The sequence below is a fragment of the Vicugna pacos genome, chromosome 4 (genome assembly GCF_048564905.1).
Source record: "Vicugna pacos chromosome 4, VicPac4, whole genome shotgun sequence".
NCBI classification, from domain to species: domain Eukaryota; kingdom Metazoa; phylum Chordata; class Mammalia; order Artiodactyla; family Camelidae; genus Vicugna; species Vicugna pacos.
The window spans coordinates 37,823,575-37,846,774 of NC_132990.1; the positions used below are offsets into that span (position 1 = coordinate 37,823,575).

General features: G+C 33.9%; 1 protein-coding gene across 2 annotated transcripts in view; it reads left to right on the plus strand.

Moving 5' to 3' along the window:
* SMC5 (structural maintenance of chromosomes 5) overlaps positions 1 to 23,200 on the plus strand; it is an 87,767-nt gene that overhangs the window by 54,131 nt on the left and 10,436 nt on the right. For both annotated transcript variants that reach the window (XM_031677172.2, XM_031677173.2), the window contains exons 10-17: positions 55 to 209; positions 3,961 to 4,074; positions 8,728 to 8,822; positions 9,444 to 9,576; positions 11,610 to 11,783; positions 11,874 to 12,043; positions 14,154 to 14,277; positions 14,603 to 14,725. In XM_031677172.2, the coding sequence (XP_031533032.1) occupies positions 55 to 209; positions 3,961 to 4,074; positions 8,728 to 8,822; positions 9,444 to 9,576; positions 11,610 to 11,783; positions 11,874 to 12,043; positions 14,154 to 14,277; positions 14,603 to 14,725 (1,088 nt within the window). The remainder of the gene's footprint in view (positions 1 to 54; positions 210 to 3,960; positions 4,075 to 8,727; positions 8,823 to 9,443; positions 9,577 to 11,609; positions 11,784 to 11,873; positions 12,044 to 14,153; positions 14,278 to 14,602; positions 14,726 to 23,200) is intronic.

The following is a 23,200-nucleotide window of genomic DNA, read 5'->3' on the forward strand; positions in this document are numbered from 1 at the left end:
TCAATAATAAAAGTTTTCAGAGAAGTAATGCCTAATTTTATTTTCCAATTTTAGATGTGGATGATCACATTACACGTTTTGATGATCTTATGAATCAAAAGGAAGATAAGCTGAGACAGAGATACCGCGATACATATGCTGCTGTTTTATGGCTGAGAAATAACAGAGACAAATTTAAGCAAAGAGTCTGTGAGCCCATAATGCTTACGGTAAGAAATGAGTTCATCTTGGTAGTGTCTTGTTAGTTCGTTTTATTACTGTAATCATTGTAGGTTTTTGTTGTTTTAAGAATTCTTAGTTTTATCAACATTCTGGTTTTCCATTATTGGCCTCTGGTATACTGCTGGATCCACACATGAGTTTTTTAGAGGGCCCTTCATCAGTAAACCTGGGAACTTTTTCTTGATGGAAGTATGAAATTGGCAGCTTACTGAACAAGAATCATGTCTAAACTTGTTTAGCTGGTTCCTTCTGACAGTTGCTAACCTTAGGTTATAAGAGGCAATGTATTAAATGCTTCCAAAAGGGGTAGAAAACTGCTATGTATAAATAAAGTTGATATGGAACACCTGGCAATATGGACCAGAAAATCACCCACTACAAAAACAGCATTCTGAGGATTCTGAGAATGAAACAGTTTATTGGCCTCATAAACATCTGGTAGTTCTTATTGATGATCATGGATCAGCAAGAATAGGGCAAGCTGTAATTAGTAAATAATTCAGTGAAATGTGGGCATGGATTTACTTGGAAGATTTCCATTGAAAATGGTTAAATAGGACCATGAGAAGGAATGAAAAAGTAAAAGCCATGTTCTTTGGTAATGATGTGTTAGAGATAGATAGATAGATAGATAGAGAGATAGAGAGATAGAGAGATAGAGAAATAGATAGATATATAGATATATATATAGATATATATATAAAATAAACTTTCCCTCAAATGACATAAGGATTATTTTTGCTGGATAATTTTTCTTTTCTAAAATAATTCATTATAGATCTCTGCAGGATTCATGAAAAGTTCTATCTTCTGCAGCTCCTTTTTAATTTATGCTTTATTCAAAATCATTTCATACAGTTTTTGTCTTTTATTATATCTTACATTTATATTAGCAAAATTAGTGTACATAATACCATATTCTCTTCTTGCTCAGGTATGTTATTATTAGAATGTTTTTGCCAGATCAAGAAGGGAATACCTATTTTGGATGCAGACATATATTATTTTGATTAATCTGGTAAGGACTGAAAGAAAATAAAAGAAAAAATGTTGTGACCCTTGGTATAACAAGTTATAATGCAAATGTAATTGTCAATAGATTTTTATTAACATGCCCACCTCAAAAAAATACTTGTAAACTTTATTAGATTTGTCATCCTCTTGTCATTTCATTTCCTAATAATAACATACCACCAAGTCAGATTACTAGCTAGCATATGTTTACTTTTAAAATTACATTTGAATCTTAGAGATAAAAGAGATTTACTCTACTATTTAACCCTTTCTGGAGAAACTTCACCTTTCTTACCACCTCCTTCCAACTGTGTCTTGCTCACATACTTACCTAACCCTTCAAGACATAATTGAGATGGTGCTGTGCCATAAGCAGGTTAGTAATATATAAACTTAAAATTCTAGTCATATAATTTGTCAGTTAGCAGTCTGTTTCCATGAGTTATTTCTAACAATTCTAATCTAGAACTGGAGAAGTGTGCAGAGATTTATTTACAGCTGTACTCGTCACAGTAGTGTATACAACAGCAGAATGATGGAACAAAGGACAAAATTTCAGAAGATACTGGTTGGTTATCTAAATTTTCCTGTGTCTTTATAATGAAATACTGTGCAGCTATTTAAAACGTTTCTGTAGGTCTCTATTTACTAATCTAAAGGGACATCTACAGGATATGTTAATGAATTACAAAACAGGGTACAGGATAGGATTTTTTAAAAGATTTCATTAAAAAAAATTATGAAACAGGAATCAGCCATCAACCACCAAAACATCTTGGAGTGCTATGCCTCCTATGTCTGCCTGTCTGTGTCTTACTGCTTTGTGAAGATTGGCAAAGTTCTTCAAAGCCACAACATTTTCTTCACCAATCTCGTGAGGAGAAAGAGTATGCTAAGGAGTTGATGAAGGTGCAGAATCAACAATATGGCCAAATCTGTCAGGATATCAGAAAGCCAGATAGTCAGTGCAATGGGGTGTGTATTACACTTCGGAAAAAATGTGTATCAGTCACCACTGAAAATCCACAAACTGGCCAATGACAGAAATGACCCCTATTTATGTGACTTCTTTGAGATGCATTACCTAAATGACCATGTGAAATTCATCAAAGAATTAAATGACTGTGTAACCAACTTACACAAGATGGGGGCCCAAGTCTGATATGTCAGACTTGACTTACCTGTGATAAGTACACCCTGGGGGAGTTTTAATGAGAGTTAAGTCCCAGGTTGGCTTATCTATAGCTTTTAATAAAAGGTGACTTCCTGTGGTGATATGGGGGTTATTTTACCCTTTCTATAAGGTGTAGTAAACAGCCACTTAACATTTTCTTTCATTTGTATCATTTTTTCTAACAAAGTAATTTGGTAACAAAAAAAATTGTGAAACAGGAGACACTAAGTGTAAGTGTTTAGGTCTGAAAGCTTTAGTTAATTCATCCGTAAAATGCCATATATGGCTTTAATTTTTTTTGAAAAAAATTATTAAAACCTTCTCATTAAACTCTCCCCCAGGGTGTACTTATCAGAGATAAGTCTGACCTATCAGACTCTGGGGCCCTCATCTTGTGTAAGTTGGTTACACAGTCATTTAATTATTTTTATACAGCTTTGTTTGTTTGTTTGTTTGCTTGTGTATTAGTTTTCCCATTTTTCTATGCTGATTGATAGTCTATAATTTAAAATAATATTGACCAACATTTATGTGACAAGCACTGTATTAGTTTTTTGTCATACTATCTCTTTTAATCCACATTTAGTCCTATGAGATAGAATGTTTTACTACACGCATTTTACGGATGAATTAACTAAAGCTTTCAGAGATTTAGGTAGTACTTGATCAAGGTCAGGTGTAGGATTTGAAGTGACATCTGTCTGACCCCAGAGCCCTAGTTCTTAACTAGTAGGCTGTATTTTATTTATATGGAGCATAAATACCCTCTTTTTCATAAATCTTAATTTTTTTCAAGAAAGTTCATTTCCTCTGCTAGAGGTGATCTGTCTCTCCTCTAAATCCATAGATAACACTTCTTATATACCTCTGTTAATGGAGTTTTACCATGGTGTGCTTTTCAACATACCTATACTAAGCAATAAAAAGCGGGTTATATGCTTCGGAAACAATTTGTTTTCTTGAACCATTTTAGTATTTTCCATAGTATTGAGTCTCACATACAGAAATGTCTAATTAGTTAATATTTTTAAAATAAGTTTATGCTCCTGTGGTATAAACCTGGGGTTTCTCTTGAAAGCACTGATAGTTGTAATTAATCCGTAGAAAGTTTTTTTCCATTAGTTTTATAAATTTTTTTAGGTCTTTGTACTAGTCAGTTATTACCATGGATAGTATGAATTCTTCTATCTCTAAGAAGAAAAATATTAACAGTTTGGGGACTGATGGGAAATGTTTATACTCTTAGTTACAATCTAAGCCTATTTCAAATGTTTTCAATGAATTGACCAAAAAGAAGCTTCAGTTGTTTCTTCAGTAGTATTAAAGTTGATACGCATTAGGTGCTATTAAAGTCTTGGCTTTTGCTTTACTGTGTTTTGGATGTTTTGGGTAATAAATAGATTCTTCAATACCAAACTCTTCTTTTTTTGGTCTTCCTTTTTCTCAGGGATCAAATTTAATCTAAATGAATAAATCTAAATTAATTATGATAATGTTTTAGTAATCAGTTTGGGTTTCATGAAAATCAATTTATATTTTCTCTTATTTAGATTAATATGAAAGATAATAAAAACGCTAAATATATTGAAAATCATATTCCACCAAATGACTTGAGAGCTTTTGTATTTGAAAGTCAAGAAGATATGGAAGTTTTCCTCAAAGAGGCAAGTATTAACCAACATAATACTTTATTTAACTCACTTGGCATTTATCTTCCAGTGCTTGCATTTTTAAATTCAAACTAGAGCAAAAAACAACAGCTAATTTAACCAGTAATAACTCTTGTGTAAAGTCATTCAAATTTGCTAATTTCTTTCCTGTCTATTCCATTATTGGGGAATGAATTTGTTTTATAAGAGGAAGAAAAGCCTATATTTTCATCTATAACGTACTTTGAAATTATCATTTGTAATTAATATAAAGAGTCATTCTATCGTTCTTTTAAGAGAAAAACATTAGAATAATGGGCAGTTGGTCTTGGACATCTTTTTTGGAAATGTATTGGAAAGAACTCAGATTTTCTTTGGAGGGGAAATCAATATGACATTGCTTATTAATATAAATAAAACATCTTTAAAAAGAATGAGAATCCAGTGAGAATCTGACTAGAAAAACACCACTGATCAAGAGTCTAAGCAACTGGAAGGCAGCATGGCTTAGCTGAAGCAGACTGCAGACAGGCTGCCAGGATTTGAATTCTGGCTTTGCTGCTAATTTGGTCGAGGTAACAAAATGTTTTGTGTCTTAAATTCTTCACCTATAAAATGGAGGGAATATTATTTACCTTAAAAGATGGCTGTGAGGAGTAAGTCAGTTAATAAATGAAAATGTATTTAGAACAGTGCTTGTTAGCTATTGTTTTTATTATATTATATATCTGTAATATAAATTGTTAGCTGTATATGTTACTACTGTTGTCAGTAAGATTTTCTTTTTTTTTTTTTTTGCTTCTGCTTCTTTGAAAGCCTTGAGGAGATGAAATTTAGATTTTTTGTTTGAACCTTTTCTAGGAAGTCTGAGTGAGGACAGGACCGTGAATCTGTTTAAGTGGTCCTCTGTTTCTCTGGTACACAAGTAGATTGGAAAGAATCTTTACTTTCTTTAACTTTACCGTATTTCCCTTTTTCTGGTTTGGGAATTGGCAGGGAATGTGAATGTAAGATGGCTGGATAGAAAGGTTAGCTCAATAAAACTAGAACATGGACTCCAAAGAATTAAACATTCATGTACTTAGAACTCCTTAAGCCTAAACAGTAAGTTCTTGATCTATCAGACCTCAGTGAAGCAGTGGGTTACTTAGATTACAAGTCTGTGAGAGATGGCGCACTGTGAAGGGCCTCGGGTCAGGTGCAGTTAGATGATTTCTGTTTTGCAGGTGGCCTGCACTGAGGAACTTGCTTTGCTCTTGCTTCCTCTGTGCTAAGGATTTGAACCATATATTAATACTATCACATAGGTTCCTGGAAATTTGACCTTTTTTTCCCCTTGTGCTGTAACAGTTAACTTTCCATAGCTTTTCACGGTTAGGACTAGAACTTCTTCTTACATATATGACTTTTTGTGTATGAATTTTAGATTGTGAAATATTATATATAACCTCTTCCTAATTGTATCTACTAGAGTACCATTTTCTGTCCTTCAGTAACTTAGTAACCTTCTTCAGTTTTTGCCATTTCCACATACTACTGTGTACTGCCATCACAAGTTTTGCTGTATCTAGATACTATACTCTTATTTTTAAAGTATAACTATACTTACTTAAAATTTTTCTTTAAATCACTTTGCTTGTTATTCAAATGAAGTATTCTAAAAGGAAGTATAATGTCCCTACCAAATTTGCATAAAATAGACAACAGAAACAGTAGTAGTAAATCCTAGATCCATGCTGTTGCTTCTTAAAAGCAGATAATTTTTTTAAAAGGAGAGAATAAGGAGTTAAAGACATGCTGACACCATACTGTTCACTTTCTCATTGGTATAATTAGAAATATTGAAAGAAAATTGAAAGGGAAATTACTCTCTCATTGTGTAATTCAGTTTTATTTAGTGTAACCACTAAAACAATTGATTTTTAAAATTTAAATGAACTTTAAAACTAGTATCAGTGATGTATTACTAATGGCCAGTATTGTTTCATCTGTACCTCCGCTCCTCTATTCTTAAAAAACTTACTTTGATAGAACTTCAGACTTACAGAAAAGTTGCAAGAGTCATACATGTGACTCCTGTAAACCTTTTACCCAGATTTACCAATTATTTACATTTTTTCCTATTTGCTTTATTATTTCTCCATTGCAAAGTACAGTTGATTTTGTTGTGACCAACATATACATTCCTAAAGATTAAACTATACAACGCAAAATTGCGCAATAAAAACCCTCGGGCTATGGGGGAGAAAAGCAGTTTTACACAGATTAAATTATTAAGAAATACATAAATACAATAAATGTGCTTTTTCATTTTTATTTATCAAAGTATAGTTGACATATTAGTTTCAGGTGTACAACATAGTAATTTGATGTTTTTATAGATTACACATAATACAAAGTGTAAAATATTGACTATGTTCCCCATACTGTACCAACCCTGTGACTTACTGAAAGACCTGAAGCTGGCTTGTGGAAGTAGGTATTGGAAGGGTCCCATCTGTGAATTGTGTGATTGGTGAGGAAAGCAATTATAAAGCACTTTTCTGAAATTGGATAGAAAGCTGTAACACCAGATATGGTTGGGTATGACTCAGAACTCATGCGGTGAAACTGAGATAGATGGCGGGTGTTTGAAAGGGGTGTGTGCCTGTGCAGCTCCATTCAGTTGGGTGCAAGTTTTTGCATGCACCTAGAGAAAACCTTGTTTCTTACGGATGAGACTGCCCACAAGCAAATGTGAGATTCACATAATGTTTAAGTTGTCCCTTAATATATCAATCAATTGCTTGGAATAAGTATGTCTTCAAAATAAGCATTATAGTAAAACCTTTTCTTTGTAATTATGTGTGTGGAGATACATCGAGACTTTGAAAATATCCTGTTGCTCATGAAATTACCTAGTAGATTTAAGAACTAGTAACGATCATTCTTTCTGTATTTATTAGTTGGTATTCTACTATAAGGAAGAACTTTTTCTCCACTTATCTATTATATATAAATGCATAGGATTTTATTTTTTCTGGATTATAATACATTACTGTCATTATTGTAATGCTCAGATTGTCCCAGATTTGGCCAGTGAGATCTTCAGGTTGACTCCTGTGTGGTACTTTGTCAATGTATTTTGAGCACTGCTTAATTTTTGGCAGAGCAAGATGCTGACTTACCTTTATCTTACTCTGTCTGGGCCTTATCATTAGCCTTTTCCCCAAAGAACCCTCATTTTAAAAAACCAAGATCTGGGTACTGGATGTGTCCATTGTTGCTAGTGTCTCATTGCTTCTAAACTCTTGTATGCAAGCTTTTGTATCTGTATTTATTTCTATATTTGGAGAACAGGAGAGCATGAAGGCACCATGAATTCACACTGATGCTTCCAATTACACTCGAACACAGCAGGGTACCTTCGACTCTCCTTTGCATATTTGTAATTTCCTGCCGCAGCAGTGAAAAACACTGCCTCCCCTCCCCATCATCAGTACCTCGACTCATTTGTTCAAGCCTAGAATGCTGTTTAATTTCAGAATTGCTAATCTGTGCCACTGTGAAATCCTTCCATTCCACAATCCCATCAGTTCTCCATTTATTTCTCTCAGCAGTTTTATGTTTTTCTGTGTTTGTCTTACACATCTTTTGTTAAATTTGTTCCTAAGTATTTTATGGGTTTTTGAGACTTTTAGAAATTCATTTCTAAAATTTTCCAGTTGTTCACTGCTAGTGCCATAGACATAATTTGATTTTTTTGCATTGATCTGTATCTTGTGACAGTATTGAATTCACTTCTTGAATTCTAGTAGTTGCTTTTTAGATTTCCACAGAATTTTCTACGTAGAAAGTCTTATCTTTGAAAATAGATCTTTTTACTTGTTTTTTTCAATCTTTTACGTATTTAGTGTGCTTCACTGCATTGTCTAGTACCTCCAGGACAATGTTGAAGAGATGTGGTAAGGTATAGATATCCCTGCTCGGTCCCAGGCTTAGGGGGAAAGCACTCAGTTACTCCACAGTTAAGTATTATGTCTGCTGTATGCTTATCATAGATACCCTTTACCACGTTGAGGAAGCTTCCTTTAGTTTACTGAGAATTTTCAACAGCCACTGATGATAAAATTTGTCAGATTTTTTTTCCATATCTATTGAGATGATTATATAGTTTTTGTACTTTATTCTATTAATACAATAAATTAGATTGATGTAGCATTCAAAAATTAATCAGTCTCACATTCCTGGGGTAAACTCTGCTTGGTCATGTATCTTGTTTATATATTGCTGGATTCTGTTTCCTGATATTTTGTTAAGGGCTTTTGCATATGTGTTCGTGAGGAATATTGTAATGTTTTGTCAGGATTCAGTATTAGGATTATACCGGAATCATAAAATGACTTGGGAAATGTCCTTTCTGTGTTCTGAAAGAGTTTTGGTATTATTGCTTCCTTATCTATTTGATAGAATTTATCAGTGAAAATAATAAAAGAACTGTACTTTTTGTAAAAACATATAGCTACAATATTATCATACTAAAAAAGTTGTTCTAAGTACCATTAAATATCCAGTCAATCAATGTTCAAATTTCTGATCATCCCATGAATGCCAGTAGAAATATGGTAACTTTAAAAATGATTGATTGATAGTATATGGTAATTAATATTTTCTTTTCCTTATATTCAGGTTCGTGACAATAAAAAATTAAGAGTAAATGCTGTTATTGCTCCTAAGAATTCATATGCAGACAAAGCACCATCAAGATCTTTGAATGAACTCAAGTAAGTCTTGAAAATATTATTAAAACTTAACTGTTACTTTGAATAGTGAATAATCATTTACCTCTTAAATATATTTTAATTACCTCTTTGTCACATAAATATGTTTGTTTCAGGCTGTATTATTCCCTTTTCAGAGCTCTACGTAAGCCTAAAGTAAGGAAAGGTCTAGGCCCAGGAACAGACCATCGTGTTGCTAGTATATGATGGTGATTTTTCACATCAGTGAAACAATATTGGACTAGTTAATAAAAGATACTAAAATAGTTACTGGGAAAATAAAAGGCTAAAAGGCTAAATAATGCAAAATAAATAATGCAAAAATAATTTCCAGAAGGATTAAATAGATAAACTGCAATTGCCAGTCTTAACTATGTATGAAAGCAGTGGTATAAATAACAAGAAGTTAATAATCATAAATATATAATAAGCTTTTTTGACAAGGAAATAAATCTGAACATTAATCACTTAATATTAAGTGACTTTATAATATACAAAGAAAAGACTTCTTGTAGTATCATTAAATAATTTATATTTTATTTATTGTTTGTTCACTACTTGTTAACTATCAGATTATTTTTAATGATATTTTAAGAAGAACCTATTAGGTGTTTTTCCTTTCAGAGAGTATGGATTTTTTTCTTATTTGCGAGAGTTATTTGATGCACCTGATCCTGTGATGAGTTACCTCTGCTGCCAGTATCACATTCACGAAGTTCCTGTAGGAACTGAAAGAACCAGAGAAAGAATTGAACGGGTAAGAAAATACTCAGTCAGTACCAAAAATGTAGTTTTGTTAAAACTTCTTAAAGTCATGGAGAAATAACCATACAGGAATTATCTTGGTATTTCACATTTTTAGTATGACATAGGACAGTGATTGTTGACTTAACACTTTATGACAGGAGTGATGTGGAGTTACCCAGAGTAAATAAATACTTAACATTAAATATAGTTAAAATCTGAAGAGAGACATGTGGCTCTCTTACCTGATTCTGCCTGGCTTGACCAAACTTTTGTTCAAGCATTAATGGTATAATCATTAAGTTCTTGTAGTCTAGATTATTTTTAAGACAAATTATACTTTAGGATGGTGCCCTGGGTTATAGAACTGTTTTAGTAAGCCCGCCCCTTCTTAAAGCTTCCATTTAAGATTATGTTTTATATGAATGACCACCCCTTAATAGAATTTATGTAGCTCTACTAGCCAGGAAATTGAGATCCTAATTTTCTATATTCTGCTAATGCTACTTGGAGTTTTCTTCTCCTTACAAGTAATCTGTAAGACTCCATTCCACATTCATTGCTTTTAGCATAGGCAGAAACAGGAAAGAAGTCTCTTCTAGAACAAGTTTTTCTGTAACACCAAGTTGCCATAATTAATACTGCTTATATGCATTGAGGACCCAATTACAGTCCTAACTGCAATTTATAGTGAATTTATTAGAAAATGTGTTTTATATATTTAACAACTAGTCTAAAGTGAATATCCTAAGGATACTTGTAATTTGGGGCCTGTATATTATACCTAATTAACAGAAGATAGAAATGGGGGTACATTACCAACCAATTTTGCAAAGATAAGCTAATTATTATGGTAAGTTGCCTGCATCTTTGATTAAAAATTATATTATAATGATCATTTGGAGAAACCAGAAATAGAATTCTCCATGTGGGTGTAACCTCTCTTCTGTCAAAAAAAGAGGACAAGACTGTATGCATAGACCAAACCAATTTGTCTTCACCTCAAAAGTAGGTAGGGCACTATCTCTGAAGGTTAGGGTAGTAGGAATTCTTTACTATTGCAGAAAGACTACAGAAAATTTGGTAAGGGCTTGCATAGCTTTACTTTGGGGCAAAAAAAGAACAGTACTGCACCTGGTAACAGTCCTTTCACTTGTTGAACAGTGCTTCAAGTTTAATTATTTTTATGTACTTTACTTTTTAACATTTTGTTTGTCATGTAGAGAGCTTTAACTCTTACTGTCTGTACTAGAAAAATAATATTGTATATAGTAAAGGAAAGTCAGATACCTAGTAAAGCCCCTGGCATTGTCTTGGCCATCTTTCATAAGATATAAGGCTAAAATTGCTCCTAGGCTTTCCCTTCATTTCAAATTATTCAACATTTGTGAATGCTAGTTTGTACCCTATTAAGACATATTTAAGTATACTTAATTTCTCTCCAGAAGTTTACAGTCTAAGTGAAGAGATAAGCCACAAGAATACTGGTAATAAACATTCAGAGACTGGAAAAACTACATTACAGCAGCCTATTCTTTATAAATAAATATACAGAAACAGATCTGATAATGTTACGGTGTTCAGAATGTGCATTACTTTATGATACTCCTCATGTAAGTTCTTGAGAGAAAAGACCTCCAAAAAATGCAAAAAGAAGTCTTTGAAATCCTTGAAAAATGTTTGCATTAAATATTTCCCAAATATATAGGAATTAAATATGTGTCTTTGAACAATATAACTGAGGGAAGGGGCGAGTCAGTGACTTAGTTGAGATAACACAATTCAGTCTACTGGGCAACTGACCCCTGGTGTCTTGCTGTAGATGAAACAAAATTCCAAAAACTTGGGAGAGACTGAATTGTGAAGTAGAAGTTAGCTGACTTTGCTGGTTGTTTTGGTTTTCTTCCAGTTCTCTCTTCCTTAGTGTTGTTTTCAAAAATAATAACCTGAAATGTATCATCATTTATCTTTTTAGAGATGTTGGAGAATTTTTTTTAAATCATAATTCTTCTTAGATGGGCATTGAATGCTTCTTTTATATTGTAGGTAATACAAGAAACCCGATTAAAGCAAATTTATACGGCAGAAGAAAAGTATGTGGTGAAAACTTCTTTTTATTCAAACAAAGTTATTTCTAGTAACACATCCCTAAAGGTAGCCCAGTTTCTCACAGTCACTGTGGATCTAGAGCAGAGACGACACTTAGAAGAACAGCTAAAGGTTGGTTGTTTTTGAGTATTAAAAGAAATTAACTGGATAATACTTTAACTGGACTGTTTTTTAAATATATTAACTTTGCACATTCCATAGGAAATTAATAGAAAATTGCAAGCAGTAGAATCAGGGTTGATTACTTTATGTGAGACAAACCAACATCTGGAGCACAAAGATAATGAACTTCGACAAAAGAAGAAGGATCTTCTTGAAAGAAAAACCAAGAAAAGACAACTGGAACAAAAAATTAGTTCCAAACTAGGAAGGTATCTTTCATCCTATTCTGGGGTAAGGGGTTTGAGGGGATGGTACAAAAGCACCATGAGGATGTCATTAGTTCTGCCCTGTAACGATGACAAAGTCCCCACAAGCACAGTTGGTAATCATTTCTCTCTCACACTGTAACCCTACTACCCAAAACACAGGGCAAGGGGAAGTGACCCTTAAGTATTGTGAGTTTTTCTGTTCTCTAATCGGTTGTTCTCATCAGTGGACCCTTTTCGATTTTTAAAAGTTATTGAATCCTTGAGGAAATTTTATGTGGATTATATCTTTTGACATTTACCACATTAGAATTTAAATAATTCATACAAAATGATAATAAATTCATTAAAAGTTAACATAAAATGTTTACAAAGAAACTATTTTCCAAACAAAATACATTTAGCAAGAAGAGTGGCACTGTTTTACAGTTTTGTTTTGTTTTTTTTCCATGTTGTCTTGGCAAATTTACTTGGCAAAGATACCAGGTGACCCTTCTAACAATTTCTTGGAACTGCATTTTTATTTTGACATATCGTTTACTGAATAGACACATATATTGTAGTTTTGTTATTAACATGTCTAATCAACCAGATCTTTATGGAGGGACCCTTGTGTGCTCTGTGTACGTTTTTATAAATCTGTTTAGGTGAAGTCAGTTTTGTCATATGTGCTTCTGCATTCAGTTTTGGTATGTTGTTTCTTTTGATGTATATGAAGAAAACCTGGCCTGACATAGTTATATAACTGGAAAAGGGTGGAGTGCTTCAGTAGACTTTTCAGTGTATGTGTTCTTTAATTACATCAGAACTTGCCAGGATGTGGTTTGTTACAGTTTAATTGCAAGGTGGAAACTGAAATCATCAGTGAAGTTGTTGTATACGCTTACATTATTTTAGTGCATCTTTTTACCTGTGAATCATATTTGGAGCGCATTAAGAAAATTTGGGTTTTTTAAACAAATAGTTGCCCATTAACTTTTATTTAAAAAGTCAGTAACATACCTTTGTTGTTTAAAGCAAGATACATCTATTTAATTTAACTACCTAGAAATTTTTTCTACTTCACTTCATTCACCTCCAAGACACTTACCCTTATTGTTAGACTGCTGTACTGAAATTGTCTAAAAGTAAACTTTCTTCTTATAAAGTAATGTTGATTTTTGTATTGAAATGACTTTTCATACCCACGGTCAGCCTGTTGCCTCATTCCTACAGTGATCACTTTGGAATTCTGCAGTGGTGACATGGTTAGTGGTTTCTCCCAGACTAGTCTCCATCAGTGCACCTGGAATAGTGTTGTCAAGTTTTTTTTCTTTTCATGTTCCTACCCTCTTCAGGAATCTGTTGTGGCTTCCTACCTTTGCTACATGAAGTTCACTTAAACACTACTTTCCCTTAGATTGGCCTTCAAGTTTTTCAAAATCTTGTTTCACTCCACCCATTCTAATTTCCTCCAAGTACCATTTAGGCCACTCTCTATATAACATCCACTGAACTTGTTCACTCTTGTTTATTATTGCTCCCACCCTTTGTTCTTGCTTTTTCCTGGGAGGCAACCTGGTGTAGGGGAAAGAATTTGGACTTTATATCAGACACATCTTACAACTTAGTATCTGTGATCTTAGGTAACAATTAACTTCTGAGCCTTAGTTTCTTCATCTTACAGAGCAAAGTGTTAACTTTTAGGACTGTTGTATTGCCTTTTTTTCCTAACATATTAAATCTCTCCAGTTAAGCTTCTTAAAGGAAGGGACTACATGTATAAATATTGTTTCAATATTTCCAGTTTATAGATGAGGAAGCTGAAGCTCAGAAAAGTAACTTACTCAGTTATACTGTTCATGAGTGGCAAAGAGGAAATTCAGTTCTGACTCCTTAACATTAGCACTAGCATTATGTCCATTGTGCTGGGCACGTAATATATCTCAACAAATACTTTTCGATCCTAAGTGGTTACATAAAATGATTGTTTAATCTAGAAGCTAGCAGTTAATACACATCTGAGTGGCATTGCTAAAAATAGACCAAAGAACAATATTAAGAGAGAGGCTAAGGATTTGGGTTCAGTCATTCTGTTTTCTCTGATTTCTACATCTTTATGCATTTCATACAGTTTAAAGCTTATGGAACAGGATACTTGCAACCTTGAAGAGGAAGAGCGAAAAGCAAATACCAAAATCAAAGAAATAAATGTTCAAAAAGCAAAACTTGTTACTGAATTAACAAATCTGATAAAGGTAAGGCATTTTCTTTTGTTGCAGGTAGATAAGTCAAAGATAGTAAAATCTTGAGATTTTTGTCAATAATTTCAACTTTCTCTGTTTGACATTTCTTATAGGTCAGTAAGTTTATTAAGTTTATATTATATTAGCTTAACCAAATTAATTTATTCCAGATGACTCAAATATACAGGAAAACTTATTTTCTTCTCTCAATTCATTTTAAAAATTCTCTTAGAAGTATCAGTCACATCAGAAAAATGTTATTTTATAATTTTGTTTTTTAAAAGAAACATTTTTCTTAGTTGTAAAACAAATTAAACTCTTGGGGTTTTGTTCCTAGATTTGTACTTCGTTGCATATACAAAAAGTAGATTTAATTCTTCAGAATACTACAGTGATCTCTGAGAAGAACAAATTAGAATCAGATTACATGGCTGCTTCATCACAACTACGTATCACAGAGGTAAAATTTTTGCTTTTTTGTTTATTTTGGGGTTCCAGATCAGTTTGAAAACATGTATATGTATCTCATCCCTTATAATATGCAGTTTGCTCTGTGCTCTTTAATTTACAAACTTAATGCGTCCTGTTGATGAGAAAGCAATTTGTGAAACACTTTGTATGTATACTGCATTTTATGTAATTTGATTGGGGTAGGGGTGGTAATAATCAAAGATAAATCAGAGTATCAGATTTTAGTCACTTGAAAACCAAAGTTGCAGGCCTGCTTTCCTAACCCATATAAATTATAGTCACCATTGTCACCACGCAGCAGCTGGGAGCGTTGATTAGTGTGTAACCCGTAGCCAACTTCAAATGAGTTCTAATCAACAAAGTGGCCTTAGTGTGTGATCTTGGTGATTTAATCTTCTGTTAATATCTGTGAAATGATGATAATATTGAAGGGGGTGGGCATGTGATGTATGTACTAAGTTAACTTAAATCCCCATAGAAGAACTGGCAGCAAAATGGTAGTGACAGTGGCATCGTTTTGGAGTTTTACAAATCCTTTCCCCAAAAATAAACAGCAACCTGGATAACGTAACAAACTAAGCTTTAAGGTATCCCTGTTGGTATACTGCAGTATGTTCTCGTACCAGCCCCCTCGGGGTAGCAGCAGGCTGTCTAAGAGCTTAGACCTCATTAAAACTGCCCTTACTTCAGATGCCAGCCGCAAGTTCAGGGGTCCACAGGCCCTTTGCTCTTCCAATCAACTGGCTAGAAATTCATGGGTTCTCATGACTCCCTCAGGTTCAGTAGTTTACTAGAATGTCTCACAGAACTCAAGAAAAGGCTATACTTAACAATTACAGTTGTATTATAAAAGATATAAATCACTACTTGTCAAATGAAGAGACATATAGGGTGAGGTCTGGGGGGGGGGTCCTGAACACAGTTTTTGTAACCTTTTCTGGTGAAATCAGGATGTCATCCTCCTGACACAGCAGTGTGTTCACTAACCAAGAAACTCCATGGAGCTACAGTGTTCCGGGGTTTTATTGGAGTTGCATTACCTGGGCACAACCGATTGAATCGCTGGCTGTGTGACTGAGCTCAATCTCCAGCCCTCCTCCCCTCCCTGGAAGTCAAGAGATTGGGTGGATAATAGTAAGACTCAAGGCCCCAACCCTCTAATCACATGGCTTGTCTTTCTGGCATTACATACCCCCATCCTGAGTCACTGCCTTAGCTTAAACTCAGGTGTGATCCTAGGGGCTCATGAATAACACCACCACTGCTATCACTTAGAAGATTTATAGGGTTTTATAGTCTCCCTCCCAAGAACCAGGGACAAATGTCAGATTCTTTATTCTATAACACCTATGAACTCCAAAATACAAATGGGTAAGATCCAATCAGCAGCAAGACTAGCATGGTTTCAGAAAGTATGTGGTAAGAAGCAGAGCTTAAAGAACCCCCAAAATCAAGTCACCAACAGGTATTCATCTCTAAAGGAAAGAGGCCCCATTTGGTGTGGAGAGCGCAACAGACCAATTCGAGAGCAGTTGAAACTGGGAGGGGACTTTGGAGACTCCAGAAAGGTCAGGTTGTGCTGGGGTGGCTCAGGCCCTGTGAATTCTCGAAGCTACTGCAACTACTTTTCAGAACAAAACTGCTTACTGAGGACTAAGAACTACACAGCAGACTAAGGAGACAGTAAAACATACGTGCTTATAAGGCTCACCTGGTAGTAAAGGCACAACACTCTTAAAATAAAATTGTACTTACAGGACAATCAGCAAATATATTCTATCAAGAAGTAAAAGGATATTCAAATTAGATGCATTGGGAGAGGGAAATGAGGGAGAATGTCAATGCTGTTTATTAGAGGGAACCAATAGTCACTATCTCAAAAAAGATTAGGGCCATAAGGGTTTATATAAGGTATTTGCACCAATAATCTCATAAAAATAGCTTTCCTAAATGCCAAAAAATATACCAAAAAAAGGGAAGGGGCCAATCTAAAACATTACATAACTTAAGGTTAGATATTTATATACATGTGACACAAAAATAAATACACATAAAACAATGGCAGAACTAAGGCCAAATATATTGTTAAATGTAAATAGATACAATTCATCTTTTTAAAAAATATTTTTAGAAGTAAATTCAATACTGTGCATCATATGAGAGGTACATCTAAAAGGACGATGAGCATGAAGGATCTTTTTGTGTCAGAAAGACTCAAAATACTAATCAAAAATATCTAAACCCATGAATTCATAATGATAATAATAATGGTCACCTTTGGAGGATATTAGGGAATGAGCTATGATTTTGAAAAATGGCAAAGAAAAAATCTAGCACTTATGCTGACTTTTTAATGTGAACTGTTATTTAGGATAAATAAATGAGGAAGGGAAGTTTCTCTTTATAGAAGTAAATGCAGAAGGAATTACACCATTAGAAAACCTCCACTTTGTAGCTGCTAAGAATCAGTGGCTCACATTTGCTGCTAACATCACAAAAAGATAGCCATATATTTATTGACATGTATTCTGATGGAGGGACATACCACCCACCACCTATGAAAATTTCAATCTGATGAAGCCTCTAGAACAGGGTTTCTCAGCCTTAGCCCTAACATTTTTCACTGGATAAAATTTTTTTGTGTGGGGGCTGTCTTGAACTAGCATCCCTGGCCTCTTGTTTGCAAGCCAGTTGTGACAACCAAAACTATTTCCACATACTGCCCTGGGGAACAAAATTGCCCCCACTTCAGAACCACTGCTCTAAAATTACCAGTTTACCCAGAAATACGGGAGAGCGTAAAAGATGCTAAATGGTTCCATAGGAATACAAAGTCTAGAATGAGAGGGGCTGTCTAGGATGAGCCATTTACTTCAGTGCTGTTCAGCAGGACTGTAATGCAAGCTGTGTGCGTAGTTATAAACTTTCTAGTGACCACATTTTACGAAGGAAATAGAAATAGGTAAGATACCTATAATAGTATACTTAACTCAATATATTATATTGGAAATTGATATTTTACATTTTTACAGTCTTCAAAATACTGTATTATATATTTCAACACATCTGAATTCAGATAAATTTTCATCAAATATTTGATCAGTATTTTGATTTTATGAAACTTAGAACTGTAAAAGTAATTGTCTACTCAAATTATTCTAAACATTTTCCAGTGGCTAAAGTATTGATTTTTAATTTTAAATTAAATATTTAGTGTTTTAATAACTTTAGGTACTTTTTAAGTGCTTACAACTTGTGCCTACTTTATTGGGCAGTGCACTATCAAAGATTTACAAGGGAGAGGGAACATATAAACTAAAAGGGACTTTAAAAACATACGAACCAAATACATTGTGCGGACATTATTTTGATCCTGATTTGAATAAAATTACCATTAAAAAACCTAAGAAATGGACATTTAAATACTGGCTTAGTATTTGATAATAGAGTTTAGTGATAGTATTTTTTAAGTGTGATAATGTGGTTGTGAATTTTTTAATCTTTTTGAAATTGCTGTCATATTTACAAAGAATAATTTTATGATTATTATCTAGAATTGCTTCAAGATAAAACAGGGAAGGAGCCTTGTAGAGAGGGAATATAGATGAAATTATTATGGTCATAAGTTGAGAATTGTTTGAAGCTGGATGATAGATACCTGAAAGATTTATTATACTGTTCTCTCAACTTTCATATGTTTGAAATTTTCCATCATAAAAGTAAAAAGCTTCCATTCTTGGCCATGATGAAATGACAAGGGCCTTATTTACCCTCTCACTTCAGATCACTAGAAGATGGGGGAAAATATATAAAGCAGTGATTTTCAGATATTAGGTTAACTGGCAGCACAGGACAGTGATCCTTAAGAGAAGGGAAAACAAAACCAGGTGCACCCTTCAGTTGCCTTAGTTTTACTGCGTGGAAAGTTTCCAGGCCACAATGTAGGAAAAAGAAATTTAATAGGAAAGAGGACTTACAGACATTAAAAGGACAGTAGAAGAATTGGCAATAAATTTGACAATTCTGATGAAATGAACAAATTTCTTAAAAAATACAAACTATCAAAGGTCACTAAAGAAGAAACAGTTAACTAGAATAGCCCTTTATTTACTGAAGAAATTAAATTTGTAGTTAAAAGCCTTCCCACAAAGAAACCTCTAGGCCCAGAAACTGCATGTTAAGGAAGAATTAATACCAGTTCTACCTAAAAATCTTGAAAAGGTGAAGAGGAGGGGAATACTTTTTGATGCATTATAGGAGGCCAGCATTACCAGACAAGAAAACTACAGACCAGTATCTCTCCTGAATATAGATGCAGAAATTCTTAATAAAATTATTAGCAAACCAAATTAAAAAAATAGATAAAAGTAATACATCCTAACCAAAGGAATGTATCCCAGAAATACAAGGTGGATTTAACATGTGGACATTCCTAAGTGTAAATTCAACATATTAACTAGAGAAAACCAGAGGATCATCTCATCCCACTATATTCAGAAAAAATATTTAACAGAATCCAGCATCCTTTTATGATAAAAACTTTCTTTTATGATAAAAACCTTCTGCACATAGGAATAAAGGAAACTTCATTGTCCTGATAAAGGACATCCACCAAAACCCAATAGCTCACATACTCAGTGGTGCAAGCAAGGAAAATGCTCGCTCTCACCAATTTTATTTCACGTCGTACTGGAGGTTCTAGCCAGTGTATTAAGGCCAGAAAAAGGAAAGGCTTACAGATTGAAAAGGGAGGAGAAACCTATTTCAGACAAATATCAATTCTACAAAAAATTCTGCTAGGGCTATCATTGAATTTACCAAGGTTGCAGGATACAAGTTCGATATACAGAAGTCAGTTCATCTGTTAGCAGTGAACAACTGGAAACTGAAATTTAAAGATAATACTGTGTATAATAGCATCAAAAATATAAATACATAGGGATATATGTATAAGACCTGTAGTACTGAAAATAATAAAACTTTGCTGAAAGAAACTGAAATATTTAAGTAAATGGAATTGATATGTTCATGGATCAATGATTCAGGATTTGTTGAAATGTCAGTTCTCTCCTAAATCTATATAGATTCAGTAAAATTCCTAGCAGGGTTTTTAGTTTTTAGAAATTGACACATGTATTCTAAAATCCAATGGACTTAGGTGAACTTTGAAAAAAAAAAACAAACTGGATGACTCACACTACCTAATTTTAAGATTTATTATAAAACTACAATAATGAAGACATTGTAAAAACAGACATACGGGTTAGTAGAATAGAATAGAGAATCCAGAAATAGATGCACACATATGGTCAGTTGTTTTTTGGCAAAGAAACTGAGGCAGTTTAATGGAGAAAGAATAGTCTAACAAATAGTGCTGAGATAACTGACTAGTCATGTACAAATACTGAACCATAATCCTTACCTCATACTATGTGCAAATGGGTCATAGACTTAAATCTAAGAACTGAAGATGTAAAACTTCTTGGAGAAAACATAAAAGAAAATTTTAGTGACCTTGGTTTTGGCAAGATAGCATAAATAGCGTGAATTATAAGGGAAAAGAAATTAGAAATTGTGCTTCATCAGAATTAAAACTTTCAGAAGACACTGTTTAAAAAAAAAATGGCTACTACAAACTGGGGAGATACTTTTGCAAAACATTCACCTGACAGAGGACTTGTATCTGATGAAGGGCTATTACCATGGGACAAATCTAGCCTAAGTTCTGTTTATGTGTAAAGTCCCTGCAAGCTAAGAATAGTTTTTGCATTTTTTAAGCCCCCTCCCTCCCCACCTCCAAAAAAAAAAAAAAAACACCAGAAGAATATGAGACTGTATATGGCCCTCAAAACCTATTTACTTAGTGGCCCTGTATAGAAAAAGTTTGCTGACCCCTGATGGACAACTATTAAAAACAAAACTCTTATAGCTATCAATACAAAGAAGACAACTGAATCAAAAAAAATTAGCAAAAGATTTAAACATATTCTTCACTGAAGAAAGCATACAGAGAGCAAAGAAGCACATGAAAAGATGCACAGTCTTACCAGTAAGGAAATGTGAATTAAAGCTATAATGAGTTACCACCACAGACTTACTAGAATGACTTAAAATATTAAGACTGACCAATAAAGTGCTGGTGAGGGTGTGGAGCAACTGGAACTTGCATACATTACTGGTAGAAATTTAAAGGGAATATCCACTTTGGAAGACGATTTAAGAGATTCTTAAATGCTAAACATATACCTGCTGTATGATCCATCCTTTCCCCCCCCAATATGTACCCAAGAGAAATGAAAGCATGTGTCCATGAAAGACTGGTACACAAGTGTGTAGTAACTTTCTTTGTAATAACTAAAAACTGGAAACAAACGTCCAGCAGCAGTTAAACTGGCAAATTACATAATCCACACAATGGAAGTATTAGCCATAAAAAGGGATGAATTACTGTTGCACACACCACGATGGATCTCAGTTATGCTGAGTGAAAGCAGCCAGACCAAAAAGCTGTATGATTCCATTTATATGAAATTCTACAAAAAGCAGAATGCCTAGTGACAGGAATCAGTGGCTTCCTCAGAAGGGCACGGTGGGATGGGGTACAGAGCTGCTGAAGGCGACAGGTATGTTCATTATCAGTGGTGATGGTTTCACTGATGAACATATTTGTCAAAATTCATCAAGTTGTATACTTTATATGTGCAGTTTATTCATCAGTTAACTTCAAAGCTGAGAAAAGTTGTATACTTTATATGTGCAGTTTATTCATCAGTTAACTTCAAAGCTGAGAAATTTAAGAAAATTCAGGATTTTATCATTTGTTTCACTGAAGTCTTTTTTTCAAGTATGAAATTTTAAATATTTATACCAGAGCAGGAAGAGTAACATAATATCCAGGTTTTTAAGACTTCCCATGTATTCAAAGTCCCCTTGTACCTTTCCCTATCCATTCTTCTACTCACCTAGAATCTACTACTTTCTGGAAGTGATCTATACATAATTCTCTTTCCATTTATCAGAAATATACCTGTTGTGTAAAAGTGAACAAGAGTTATCTTTTTGTGGAAAAAGTCCTTAGATGATAGGTTTTTAGGAAATAAAACGTAGAATTGCATAGATGAATGAAAGATTAAATCAGACTAAAGGACAGCATCATTCTGAAGCCAGCTTCTTCAAACTTTCTGGCTTCTTGAAAAAGCTTTATGGCTAAAAGAAACTGGAAAAAACAAGAATTTTGCTAGCAGGTAAGACCACTGGTTTCTAAACTTAAAATTGTGTTACAGTTTTAAGCTGACATCGAAAATGATTAAATATTTTTTATATTTCTAAAAGACGTATGCAGTCTTATGTGCACTAAAACTTATGGTTAACATCTGAATTTGAAACCAGTTAAATTGGAATGAAATTTAATGCTTGTATTTGAAAGAAAAATTGAGGAAGAAATGTAATTTACAACTACTGTTTAAGTAAAAGTTTATGCTATCTAGAACTTTATTTAATTCCTTTCATACCAAAAATTTTCATTTTGTTTCACAAATTAAAAATAGTTAAGTAGAATACTTACTGTGTCAGTTTATGTGCAGCATATACTATATGATAAGAAATTCTGCGGACAGTTCTGATTTCTTCCACTAGAGGGCCCTCTTAGAGAAGCTTTTTCTTAGTTTAATTGTCAAGGTATTTCTGTACACCTTTCCTAACAGTTGAACTTTATCCAAAAGAATTTCCTAGAAAATACTTTTAATCTTTTCTGAGATGTTGGTGGGGGAGCTTTTGTAAATTTGCTTTTTCCATATGTCTTACTCAGATGAAATGTATCTATGGTCTTTTAACTGTTAAAGGCTAGACTCTAAGCAGAAATGTAAATAAAGCCCTTTTCACTGCCCTGAATTTACAGCATTATTTTATATAATTGTACTTTTTCTCTGCTACCCACCCCCGCAAAAAAAAAAAACTTAGTAAAAACTGTGGTGTGGGGGTGGGGAACAAGTGCTCTGTGAAGAGGTTATGTCACTAACACGTATGTATAGAAAGAACACTTTTTCTCTGGTAAAGATTCTATTACATGTTTAATATGCCACCAAACGGAAGAAATCAAATGAAGTTTTGCTCCCCTAAGCCTCGAGCCCCAGATATTCAACTTAGGGATGTTCCTTTGCTATAATGTTCTAATACTTCATTTTAGCAAGGTAGCGCGAGGACTAGGAAGCAGGAACAGAGGACTTTAGGAGCGTTCAGTTTCTGTCTAGCTGCCCCGTGTTGTGCATGTGCCTGCATGTAACAGGCTCCAGAGAGCAGGGCAGGGGTACATGAGCGACTTCTAGTATTTCTCTTGGGGTGCAGGGTCCAAGGAATGCATTCAGGCAAATCATATACTAAGTAACTAGCAGAAAGGCTTGCCAGTGTATATCCTTTTACTTTTCATAACTTTTGTCTTAGTTTAAGTTTCTTTGCTGTCAGACTT